Source organism: Solea senegalensis, linkage group LG1 (assembly GCF_019176455.1).
Source record: "Solea senegalensis isolate Sse05_10M linkage group LG1, IFAPA_SoseM_1, whole genome shotgun sequence".
Taxonomy (NCBI): Eukaryota; Metazoa; Chordata; class Actinopteri; order Pleuronectiformes; family Soleidae; genus Solea; species Solea senegalensis.
In genome coordinates, this window is record NC_058021.1 from 23,605,374 (window position 1) to 23,618,836 (window position 13,463).

Genomic DNA, 13,463 nt, shown 5'->3' on the forward strand with positions numbered 1-13,463 from the left:
AACGTTTAGAAACACTCCTACCATCAATGGTACACCCTGACAAGAACAGCTTTATTCTTGGACGACAGGGCTTCCATAATATACATAGAGTGCTTAACATCGTTTTTGAAAACTCTGGATGTAATGACACTGCCATTCTGTCACTGGATGCCGAAAAGGCATTTGACAAGGTGGAATAGCACTACTTATTTGAGGTTCTTCAAAGATTTGGCATTAAAGGGAAATTTCTCTGCTGGATTAAACTTCTATATGCTGATCCCCAGGCTGTAGTATTAACAAATGGGTTATCATCTATACCATTTAAATTATACAGGGGAACAAGACAGGGCTGCCCCCCTCTCCCCCTTATTATTCACCTTAGCAATTGAACCATTGGCCATGGCAGTCCGTAAGAGTACTGTTTACAAAGGCATAAGAATAGGAAATGCTGAACATCGCATAGCTTTGTTTGCTGACGATATTATTTTGCTTTGCTCCAATCTGAAGCAGACTCTACCCACTATACTTGACCTTACAGAAAATGTTGGTACATTTGCAGGTTACAAAATAAACTACTCCAAATCAGTAATACTCTTCCTAGATGAAAAGAAGAGACAAGCTCCTCTGATTCATACTCCTTTTCTGGTTTCACAAGAAGGTTTCTCTTACTTAGGTGTCAATATTACCCCTACAGAATTGTACCAAGCAATTATAACACCTTGACAGATAAGGTTACACACCTTATTAATAGGTGGACGAATCTACCCATCTCCATGATTGGGCACATAAATGTTCTGAAGATGGCAATTTTACCAAAGTTTTTATATCTTTTTCAATGTATTCCTTTAGCTCCTCCATCCTCGTTTTTTCACTTACTTAAAAAGCTTTTTACAAACTTTATATGGAACAACAAACGCCCCAGATTAAGGCTCTCCCTACAATACTTACCATACGAAAGGGGAGGTTTACAGGTACCTAATCTTGAGTGTTATTACCAAGCTGCCCAAATTAGGGCAGGAATGTTTTATTTTGAGAAGAGTCATCCCCCAGCGTGGGTTTCCATAGAGTCACACTCAATTGATATTCCTCTATGGCTTTACATACATTCTGCAAACAAAACTAAACTAATTAAAAAGACCAAAAATCCCTTTCTAAAGAATACTTTAAAGGTTTGGCATAACTCGTTGGCATACCTGGGAGAAAATATAACTTTATCTCAGTTTACTACGATTTATGGCAATGATGACTTCCAACCTGGTAGAGCAGACCCAGGGTTTAAAGCCTGGGCTGCTCAGGGAATAGCCACAATAGCTGACCTTTACAATGACAATTCGGTTTTTAGTTAATTTGAGGAACTTAGAACTAGGTATGGGATTCCTGCAAAACATTTCTTTAAACTTTGAAGCTTTAGCTTGTCCAGACAAAATAATAGTTTGACAATTCCCCTCAGATCCACTTTGGAAGATTATACTTTAACATCTTTACACTCCAGGACAAGTTTCCTCACTATACAAGCTCTTTGAAAGCAAGTCTAAAAAATAGTCACCAAACACACCTAAAGCATGGAGGGCAGATCTGCAGGATAACTTAACAGAGGAGGAGTTGTCAGAAGCATGTTCTCTAGCTCAAAAGCAATCAATAAATACAAACTCCAAATTATTACAATATAAATGGATAAGTAGGCTTTATATAACACCATCTAAGTTGCACCACTTTAATCCCAACATACCTGATACCTGCCTCAAATGCAAAGACCAAAAGGGGACATTGTTTCACTGTATGTGAGAATGCCCACAGATACTTACATTCTGGAGAAAAATCTTATATTTAGCAAAACAAATCATTGCTGAGGATGTCCTTATCAATGCTAAATTATGTTTATTAAACCTTTACCCAGATGGCTTTAACACCTCTAAAAAAGTAAGATCTCTACTTAATATTTGCTTTTTTGAAGCCAAGCAATGTATAGCTTCCTCATGGAAGTCAGATACACCCCGTGCCACCTCACAGGGACATCTTTTATAGATTCCTTGAGAGAAACAATATGGATGTGGATTGTTGGATTGATGACAAACTGGATTGACTTTTTTTTTCTTTTTCTTTTTTTCCTTATTTATTTATTTTGTATTCCCCTTTTTATGCTGATGGTAAAATGTCTATTATTATTATTATTATTATTATTATTACTCATCTTATTTATTTATTTTCCTGTTTGTAGATGTGCCTTGTGTGTGTTTTGTTGCCTTCTGTTAAATTAAGAAAATCTTTAATAAATACTTGTTTAAAAAAAAAAAAGGTTCTCAGAACTGAATAAAATCATCTCTAGGTTCATTTGGCAGGGTAAAGGCCAAGGGTCAAATTCAAAACACCACAACTTTTAAAAGAAAAATTGGCACTACCTCATTTCAAAGACTATTATTATGCGGCTCAAATTAAAACTTTAATGAATTTGTGGACTCCATCATTTACTGCTAGGTGGAAGGACATAGAACTTTCTATTGTGAAAGATCCTCTTATTCAGGCACTACTGGCTTATAAAATGCCCGAGAAATCTTCAAATTTCCAGGATCCATGGATTGAAGCCCAAATTTATATTTGGAACAATGAAGGAGAATATAGATTTACAAGTAATGCAATGGTGTGCTTTTGATTCTCGGTTCGAGCCTAATTAAAAAGAAAAACACACACATCTCTTTCGACTCTACCTCGACTAAGATGACGACAAAAAAAAGCACTTACTTGCACATCACACTAATGAGTAGCACTTTATAGTTTGGCTTACTTGAAGCAATTACGTACTTGTTTGTACCCAAATGTTGAAATACGAAGCTTTAATGCTGCACACTTCTGAGTGTGTTTTTCTGTCTGAAATCAAGTCTGCTTTTCCAAAGACCGAGCTTTCTGCTAAAAAGGAGAAATATGTGTCTGTGATTGCATCTCTCGTGACAGAATTCAACCAGCGTTTCCAAGATTTTTCTGTCATTGAAAAACAAATCAAGCAGTTCTCGACCCCCTTCCTGGTGGAAGAGAGTCTGCAGTTCGACCTGATTGAAATGCAATGTGATGATTCTCTGAAGAGTCAACATCAGCTTCTCTCCCTCCCTGACTTCTATCAGAGTTTGGATTATGCCAAGTTTCCTCTGATGAGACGCCACGCGAAAAGAATGATGAGCCTGTTCGGCTCAACATACATATGTCAACAAACGTTTTCTCTGTTAAATCAGAACAAAAGCAGACTGAGAACCAGAATGACTGATAGCCATCTCTGTGAAGTCCTTCGTGTCTCAACCACCAAACTTTCTCCTGACATGTCGGCCATCATTCAATCCAAAGGACAGCATCACTGCTCTCACTGAGTGCAATGTTCTTTATACATTATAGGTGAGTTAGAAATACACACAGTATTCATGTGTCAATATGTCACCTCTAGTGTGTGGCCCGGCCCTTTGTTTATTTCTCTGTATTTAGGGGTGTCAAATGATTGCGTGTCAAATGATCATATATTTGTTATGTTTTTTAATTGCATTAATCTAATTTTTGATTTCTAACTTGAGGAGGAGCATGTGAGAGTTCGCGGCCCAATGAACGGGACATTTACATTTCAAAAACACCCAGACGGCACCTTTAATAAAGGTAAAGTGATAGAAGGAGTTAGCTTACCACTGCAGCAGCTCATGTTTAGTCTACCACTTGTGCAGCCACAGCTAATGTTAGCAGTGAAGACATTAGCAATTTGGCGAGCCATAGCAAAGCTCTTCCCCAAACTAAACTGGAGGGGAGTACCCCGCGTATGACCAACAGGCTACTTTATCTGATGTTTTATTTCATTTGTATTTTCTAATTATTTGAAGTTTGACAAAAGAACAGCGCAGAATGTAAATGGCTGTATCTGTTCAAGTTATTGTTAAAACAATAAATGACTTTATAAAGCCACTTTTGGTTATATATCAATCTTTTGATCTGCTTTAATAATGAATAGAAGTTAAAATACATCATCGTAAGGGCTTTTCTCAGCAATTTAGGTGAGATTAATCTCACAATTTTTTGCATCACTTGACAGCACTGTTATTATAGTTGGTTGGTGGTATGCACAATTAATCATGTTTTGTTTTGTTTTATTTTATTGATATATTCCTATATTAAGTTGTTTTTCCTAAAGTATAAATAACATGTTTGGGTAGTAATATTGTACATTTAGCACTCCAGTAGAGGTTGTCTGAAATAGCATTAAAAAGGCTAAAGAGGAGTTAAAGGTTAGTGCAAGGTATACACACACGTTACTAACGTTTATTACTAGTTAAATAGCTATGTATAAATGTAAAAAAATGTAAATAGTGTTAAGTGTATTTAATAGGAATTGTTCAATACTCTGTCCCTGAACTGTACACACATGTTACATTTGTCACATGTGCAAAACTCTAACCACAGTCTGCACAGCAGCAATTCATGTGGACCAAACAGTAGTTTGTTTTTCATACCTTGAACATAGTTTTCAAAAGTCTTCACACATATCCCATGACTTTAACCACAACCTGCACAACACTGTGGATTTAAAGCACAAAGTTTTTCACATGTGGTTTCAGTGGTGACCACGGTATGTGTGTGTCAAGACAGTTGAGGAAATGTGGATTTGTGTGTTTTTTATCGTGCTGCTTCTTTGCATGAAAGTTCTTAATTCTAATAATACTAATATTCATACACTTTATTTATAGAGCACTTTTCCAAACTGTAACAACACTCTGATTCTACATATCAAGTAGTGTACAATATGTCTACAATTTGTGTAATGCAGACCGTGCAGATGAAGTAGCTCCACAAACGCCAAGGATGGCTGAAGTAGCTGCAGTGATTATAGCCAAATTGAGAGAAGAGAATAGGCTTCTAGGAGAGACTTCCTCCGGGACGTAATAAAGCAAACAAAAGAGGTCCCAGCAGCGACAGGTAAATGTGCACCAAATGTAACCACCGTGTTGACCTGTAAAATGTTATCACCTTAAGCTGTAAAATGAAAAATATGTCCAGCAGGTCGACTGGTGGGCGGTAGGGGTGCAACGGTACAGTTTTCCCACGGGTCTGTATACATCATGGTTTTTGGGCCATGGTAACAGTACAGTTTCAATATCTTAATATAAAACTACTCAGACTAGCAAAGGCCACATTGCATTGTAAAAATAATTAAAAGCACAGATATAATCAAACCACAAACAACAGTGCACTATCAGATCAAATTAAACAGCAAACATAAAACCACACAATTTAAATATAAATATAAAGTTTAGTCAGTCAGTCATCATCTACCGCTTTTCAACACCTCCCTCAGGCAGTCAGTTGTTCCCACCTGTCTGAAGACTGCCACCATCATCCCCATCCCCAAAGGCTCCACAGTGACAGGCCTGAATGACGGCCAGTAGCTCTCACCCCGATAGTCATGAAGTGCTTCGAGAAACTGGTCAGAATGCACATCAAGGACAGCATCGACATCACTGTGGACCCCCACCAATTTGCATACAGGAACAACAGATCCACAGAGGACACCATCTCTTCTGTGGTCCACACAGCCCTCACTCACCTGGAGAGCAAAGACTCATATGTCCGCCTGCTCTTCCTCGACTTCACATCTGCTTTCAACACCATCATACCACAGACCCTGATCCATAAACTCCTTTCACTTGGACTGAGCCCCCCCCTCTGCAACTGGGTCCTGGACTTCCTGACAGACAGGCCGCAGTCAGTGAGGATTCATGACATCTCCTCCACCTCCATCACCCTCAGCACTGGCTCCCCCCAGGGCTGCGTGCTGAGCCCCCTTCTGTTCACCCTGCTCACTCATGACTGCTCACCTATACATCCGAGCTGTCACTTTGTGAAGTTTGCTGATGACACAGCAGTGGTTGGACGCATCAGCAACAATGATGAGTCCAGCTACAGGAGGGAAGTGGAACACCTGGAGGGTTGGTGCAGGGTAAACAACCTCTGCATCAACACAAAGAAAACAAAGGAGATGATCGTGGACTTCAGGAGGAGCAGACATCCCCCCCATTCTCCCCTGCACATCGGAGGAACAGCGGTGGAAGTGGTCTCCAGCTTCAGGTACCTGGGCGTGCATCTCAAGGACGACCTCACCTGGAGCAGCAACACTTCCAGCCTGGTCCGGAAGGCACACCAGCGCCTCTACTTCCTCAGGAGGCTGAGACGCGCTGGACTAGGAAGGTCAGCCCTTATCACCTTCTACAGATGTGTAGTGGAGAGTGTCCTGTGCTCCTGCATCACTGTGTGGCACGGCAGCTGCTCTGCAGCAGAGAAGAAGGCTCTGCAGAGAGTGGTGAAAGCTGCACAGAGAACCGTGGGCAGCAGCCTCCCCACCATCACGGACATCTTCACCTCCAGATGCAGGAAAAGGGCCACCTGCATCATGAGAGATCCCACTCACCCGGCACACACACTGTTCACCCACCTCCCCTCAGGCAGGAGGCTACGGAGCATTAAGAGCAGAACTACGAGACTGAGGAACAGCTTCTTCCCTGGAGCTGTCAGACTCCTGAACTCTCTGTAGCCCCCATAGCCCTGCTGCCCCCACCCCCAACGTACTGTACTTTGCACATGCCCCTAGTACCGTACACACCCTTGCACCAATTCTTTTTTTGCACAGCACCTTACCTCCAGAGGTTTAAAGTTTTGATCTCTTTTAAGTTATATTTGTTAAGTTAAACTGTCGGTTCTTATTTCTTATTTCTTATTTTATTATTCTTCTTATTGCTGGGCCGACCGGGTTCTGGAGAGACTGATTTTCGTTCTGACCTCATGTCTAATGTGTGTTGGTATGACAATAAAGAAATCTTGAATCTTGAATTTAATCTTTATCCTCCACCAGAGGGACGCGGGGGGTGCTGTGCCAATCTCAGCTACATCGGGCGATAGGCGGGGTACACCCTGGACAGTTCGCCAGGGCCTCCCACACTCACTCCTATGGTCAATTTTGAGTGTCCAATTCACCTAATCCCCACATTGCATGTTTTTGGACTGTGGGAGGAAGCCGGAGAACCCGGAGAGAACCCACGCACACACGGGGAGAACATGCAAACTCCATGCAGAAAGGCCCTTGTTCCAACCGGGGCTACATTTGCAAAGAAATCTTCCCAACACTGACTGTGCGGATGTGCTGATTTCCAGACTTTGTTTTTGGTAATATGCCGACACAGTCAACAATAACCTGTTCAAAAGGTTCTTTGACAACAAGTATGGGCTTTAATGGAGCGACAGGAAGAACCTGATTTGGTTTGCCAGTAACGTGGCATGTGTGGCATGAACGGCAACATTTTGTCACATCTGATTTCAGACCAGGCCAGAAAAAGATTTATGTTTTCTGAATACCTAAATGACCGGACATGCTATGATCATGAGCTCGTAACGGCTGGGGCACCACAACCTGTGTTACAGACTCAGATGAAGAACCAGAGTTTAAGAATTAATTAAGTTTTTTTATTAATCCCCTTATAAAATATAGGATTTGTGATAAAGAAACATTTCAGCAAGTGCAGAAATATGAACATGTTCTACTTTAGCATGGTCAATACCACTATTCACCACAAGAGGTCTCTCTACACCACATGAAGAGGTTTAATGTGCGGTCGTGTTCATAAACATAAATAAGACACAGTGAAAATGTTTTATACACAAACTCTGTAACAAACAAAAAACTGAAAATATACACCAACTATAACTGTAATAATAATAATGACAGGAAACAATGACACAAACACTTTTTTTCTGAAACTTTGTTACATTTATTTGTTTGGTTTTTTTTGTCTTTTGATGTGAAATTACACAGATGGAACTAAAATGAGTTTGTTGATTTAAAGTTGGTTCTGATGCCAGTAAATAAAACATGTGAGTTAGAACAGAACCATGAGTCCAAATGTCCTCTAGGGGTCAGTGTATGTGGACGTCTGTAAACTCACTCACTCTCCCACACCAAAGTCCACAGAGAAAATCAGTGATTTTAACATCACAGCACACAGGAGTTGTTGATCCACTGCTGCATCCATCACTAAGTTCAAATGTCTTATTTTATCACTTCAGTGTTTGAAATATTTCATTTAGACTTAATTCAGTGACACAAAGTGACCACATGAGGCAGCAGAGGACCAGCAGCTCCTGTGTCCCCACCAGCTAAAATCACTGATTTTCTCTATGGGGTTTGGTGCAGGGAGAGTGAGTGTGTGTTTGTGTGCGTGTGTGTGTGTGTGTGTGTGTGACGTCATGATGGTGAGAAGAGAAGAAGATCAGTCAGCCATGTTTGGACCTTCTCTGGTTTGTGAGGACTGTGATCACAAAGAGTCCAGAGCTGAAAACCAGACTCTTCAGGATGAGCAGTGAGTAGAACAGAACCAGCAACCGGACCTGGAACTGAGATGGTGGAGGAGAAGATGTTGGAGGAGAAGATGGTGGAGGAGAAGACGGTGGAGGAGAAGACGGTGGAGGAGAAGACGGTGGAGGAAGAGCAGAAACTTCTGTAAAGATTCAAACAGACTTGGTGTCAGAGTCTTTGTCTACGTTCACGCTCTACGTTTGTTTTCAGGACGTTTTTATACTTTTTACACTTTTTACAGGAGAGTTTTAGAAATTTCAACTTTTGACTTTATTTTATCACCATTTTTAACTTAAAGTTTACATTTTAAATTGAAATGTTAAATGTCTGATTTTATTTTGTTAAAACAAACTTTACGTACATGTTAAAGTGCTACATACAGTATATGTATAAGTTAAATCAAATAATTTTATTACCTTGTTCTACCTGAGCTTCCACTGTTCCTCCCTCGTGTCTGACGTAGCAGCGATATTTATACGCGTACAGAGCGTCATGACGGACCAGCCTGATGTTAGTGACGCGTCCCGACTCTCTGAGCTGCAGTTGCTCTCCCTCCTCAGCAGGGGGCAGCTCCTCCTGACGACCGCCCTCCTTCCTCTGTCTCTTCCAGAAGAACTGGACCGGAGGAGGAGACATGGCCGAGGCCACGCACAGCAGGGAGCTCCGCCCCTCCAGGGAGCTCCGCCCCTCCAGGGACACTGCTGGGTACACGGTCAACACTGGCGCCACCACCGGGTCATCTGAAGCAGTAAAAACATATGAAACATAAATGATATGTATAATATTATAATGTATTATATTTGTCATCTACTGTATGAACAAATACAACATATGTACGAATAAAACGACGCTTTTTCGTCCGTAGTGTAACGTCTGTATTGACTACAAGATACAGTCGCCGCTGTTTGTTCGATATAAAGAAAGACACAAAACACCACAACAATCAGGAAGTGACAGAGAAACTACTGTCACATCACCAGACCCGCACGCTACATCTCACCCAGAGAGGAGGCGTCAGAAGCGGTGTGAAAGGAAGCAGAAGCGAGGCAAGCGAGGAGGCATCCAAGCTAGGCTGGCAGCTAGCCCACACTGACCAGCGATACCATCCCTCATTACAGCAAATATACGCTCAGTGGACAATAAAATGGATCACATACAGCTTCTGAGATGTGTGCAGTGTGATGTGAGAGTCTGTTGTGTTTTCATTTTCACAGAGACATGACTACATGACAACATCCCGGACTCCACTATCCAGCTGGCACGGCTAACACTGACCAACAGCTTCATCCGTCAGGCTGTCAGGATGCTGAACTCTATGCACTACCTCCCTCTGCACTCTGTGTTTTATCTTTTGCACCTGCACTGTTGCACAATTGTGGTATCTGCTGCTACCATTACATATCCTGTTGCCTTTTTTTTTATATTATCTTATTTCAAACTTGTGCCGACGAGTAATGATCAGCAGTATTTCGATTTTTCTGTGTGTCCTGTACATAGGAAAAATAAAAGTCTTTGAATCTTGAACATATAAGTGACATATGTGACAATATCAGTGTCATAAATGTCATAAATGACATTTACATACATGTACTGTCCTGTACGTCGTCTTCTATGTTATCATCAGATCAAAGTTCATGAGATTATATTCTTTAATTTAAGACAATTCAAATACAACTTTAACTAAAATACAAATCTGATCATATTTAAAATAACTTTAAGTCAATCATTTACATAGTGATGAATATAGTATAATATCAGAAAATATAAGAATGAACAGGAATGACTGCTACAATTATTATCATTTGTATTCTTTATATTTTTCATGTATTTTGGTTTGAAAAGAGTGAAAAATAAATAATAATATTTTAACCTCAACAAAAACAAACCTCCTGTTTTATCAGATTTTCTTTCATTTTACGACCAAACGTTGTTATTTTACTGTCATTAAAATGAATAATTACTCTTTAAAAATATTGAATTCTATTTGTAGGATTTTTTGTGAGTAAATTTCACAGAAATTGCTTCATAATAAAAAACTGTCTGTAAATGAAAAAGTTACCAAAACATTAACCATGATTTATTTTGTTTACATAGCAAATGAATTATTTTGTATATCCGTCTAAAATATGTTAAATATACAAAATGTATAATCTCATGATTCATTTATTTACACTTTAAGTTTAAATAAATTCTTCACTTTAACAACATAATAAATATTTATGGTCACGTAAAGAATATTATCATCAGAAAACAGAAACAATCAAAATACAAACATATTTGAATATATATTATTATACTATCAATATATGAGTTAAACATGTATCATTGTTAATTTATGTCACAGAGAAATCAACACTATTATATTAATCACATTTCTATGTTGCACAGTTTTTAGTCAATAATATAATATTTATAATGAGATTCACTGTTGATTCAAACAATGTATCATGATGCAGGTTATACTTTTATATTTGTCTTATTTTTTAACATGATTTGTATAATAACTGTGTCATAATGTGTTCAAATGAACGTATGAATGTAAAACGTTTACATGAATACACTCATAAAATATAATAAGTGAGAATCAGAGAGAATCTAAACTTTGCTCTTGACGACAAATGAACTTAAAAACAATATTAATCTTGTAGAGATTTGTAGGGAAATATGAAATATAAACTTTATAGATAATTCTGTATTTATCTGTGTGGAATTATGAGGATCAACATTTAAACCTTTAACTACAGAAAACAGACGTATGTTATTATTAATAAGATTAATATGGTCCATTATGATCATACAAATTAAAAGTAATCATTTTTTAAATATGATTATTAGTTTTTGTACAAAATCATGTAAAAATGTTTACAGTTAAATCCAGACAGTTGACAGTAGAACAAATTCATTTATTTTAGTTTTTATTTATTTCTTCCACTTTTCAGTTTCAACAGAATTTCTTATTATTTTATCGACTGTCATGTTTTAGATCGTACTTTCTGAATCCATTTTATTCATTTGTATTTTCTTTGTTATTATTAATGTCTTTATTTCTCATTTATTGTTGTATTTTGATCGTTCGTGATTGTTTTTCAGTCGATTACTGAGATCTACCATCGCGTTTTCTCACGTCTTTAATTTGTCTTTTTTGTTTTTTTCTGCTACATTTGCGACATGTTTGAATTTCATGATTTATTTCTATATTTATTATTTTAGATGCGTGTGTTAGCGTCGCTGCTGCAGCGTTTAAATGTTTAAATGTCTAAACTTTGATAAGAGCGAGGCGGTCGTTATCGGCCGAAACTTAACACGCACTCATGTTTCCAAACATGTTTAATATAAATAAGAAGCATCAAATAAAACACCTCCATCTGCTTCACTTTCATGTTGTTTCTGTCTGTACTTCGTTCACAGTGTTTGACTTTGTTTCTTTGTGACCAAATCATAAAAATACCACCACTAAAAACACTTAACAATAAGGGAAAATTAACTTACATTACTTAATGCTTTTATAAGCATTTACTAACAGTCGTTCATGTTTTAACGTAACATTTATTCATGTGAATGAGGTGATTCAAGGGTCTATAAAGCTACGGATAATGTCAGTAATAACAGGTAATTAAAGCTTTAAGTAACAATTAATATTCATGTTTTCATAGCAAATTAAAAGTGACTTCTTACCTGTTACATAAAGTTTAGTTCCAGAGCCAAAGATCCTGAACCACAGTGAAACACAGTGGAACAAAAACCTGAGTGTTTTCACACGTTCATCTTCATCCCAAAAACCTCTGTTTTCACACGTTCATCTTCATCCCAGTACCTCTGTTTTTACACTTTCATCTTCATCCCAACACCTCTGTTTTCACACGTTCATCTTCATCTCAACACCTGTTTTTTCACACGTTCATCTTCATCCCAACCTGTTTTACATCTTAACAGTTTAGTTCACACGTTCATCTTCGTCCCAACACCACTGTTTTCACACGCTCATCCCAACACCTCTGTTTTTACACGTTCATCTTCGTCCCAACAACACTGTTTTCACACGTTCATCTTCATCCCAACAACACTGTTTTCATACGTTCATCGCAACACCACTGTTTTCACTAGTTCATCCCAGCACCACTGTTTTCACACGTTCGTCCCAACACCACTGTTTTCACACGTTCATCTTCTTCACAAACAAACGTTGATGAAACAACATGATGGAGGGGAACCATGTGACCTGGACTTCCTGTCACATGACATGTGATCTTCAGCTGGTTTTTGTTCAGGCAGCAGGAAACTTTTCTCACTGTGGGAATCATAACAGGAGCAGTAATATGAGGCTGAGTGAGAGGATTGAACTTTGTTTATCTTCAGTTCACAGATCTTCTTGTTGTTTTTCATCGCAGCTGTGAAGTCTTTAATCTGAGGATGATTGTAACCAGAATAAATGCCACCATTGTTTCTATTTATACGCAGAATCACTCTGAAAGTTTCTGTCTCTTTCTTCTGGTACCAGACCCCATTAGTGCCACACAGGTCAAGTCCTCCACAGCTGAAAGAAGCAGTTTCACCAACTCTTCTGGTCAATGACAGCTGCTCCTGGATCAGCTCTGCTGCCATGGCAACCAGCGCTGCAGACACACAGACAGATGGACAGAAGGTCAGTGAGGTGATGCTGGTCAGAGGTCGAGATCATTGGCCTCTGATTGGCTGGAGACACTCACCTGAACACAGACAGCACAGAGCAGCTGCTCGGAGCAGAACCATCTTCTTCTTCTTCTTCTGCGTCTTCTTCTGCTTGTTCTTCTGCTTCTGCTTCTGCTTCTGCTTCTTCTGCTTCTTCTTCTTCTAATTCTTCTTCTTCTTCTTCTTCACAAAGACACGGTGTCAAATCTCCCATCAGCCCCTGCAGCTGCTGATCAGGCGTCTCCACTGAAGCTGCTGTGGTTTTTCCACCGAGTGAGAGACAAAAAAAAAGAGGTTTCATGTGAGAAGAATTCACTTGAGTGTGAAACTGTGTTTAAAGTCGACGATGAAGACGACTTTAAGAAGAATTATGTTTCTGTCTCCTTAAAGGGACAGTTCAGCTTTAACAAAAGTGAAGAAAATCTACGTCAGTTTAAGTTTCTACGAT

The 13,463-nt window shown here is 39.0% G+C and overlaps 1 protein-coding gene across 1 annotated transcript; it reads right to left on the reverse strand.

Moving 5' to 3' along the window:
• Nucleotides 1–8,208: 8,208 nt before the first annotated feature.
• Nucleotides 8,209–13,136, reverse strand: LOC122765481. Its single transcript, XM_044019743.1, has 5 exons — nt 13,054–13,136; nt 12,621–12,960; nt 12,023–12,057; nt 8,764–9,087; nt 8,209–8,489 (listed from the first exon to the last, which is right to left on the reverse strand). The coding sequence occupies exons 1-5, from the start codon at nt 13,094–13,096 to the stop codon at nt 8,266–8,268; spliced, it is 966 nt and encodes a 321-aa protein (XP_043875678.1). The 5' UTR covers nt 13,097–13,136; the 3' UTR covers nt 8,209–8,265.
• Between the last annotated feature and the right edge of the window lie 327 nt (nt 13,137–13,463).

Bases quoted from the DNA above. Each gene is read 5' to 3' on its own strand.
- LOC122765481 (XM_044019743.1), bottom strand. From the start codon at position 13,096: ATGGTTCTGCTCCGAGCAGCTGCTCTGTGCTGTCTGTGTTCAG. The intron at 12,058-12,620 runs GCTGCCTGAACA...ACTGTGGTTCAG, and splicing joins CACAGTGAGAAAAGTTTCCT to GATCTTTGGCTCTGGAACTA. The intron at 9,088-12,022 runs GTAAGAAGTCAC...TTACTGCTTCAG, and splicing joins AACTAAACTTTATGTAACAG to ATGACCCGGTGGTGGCGCCA.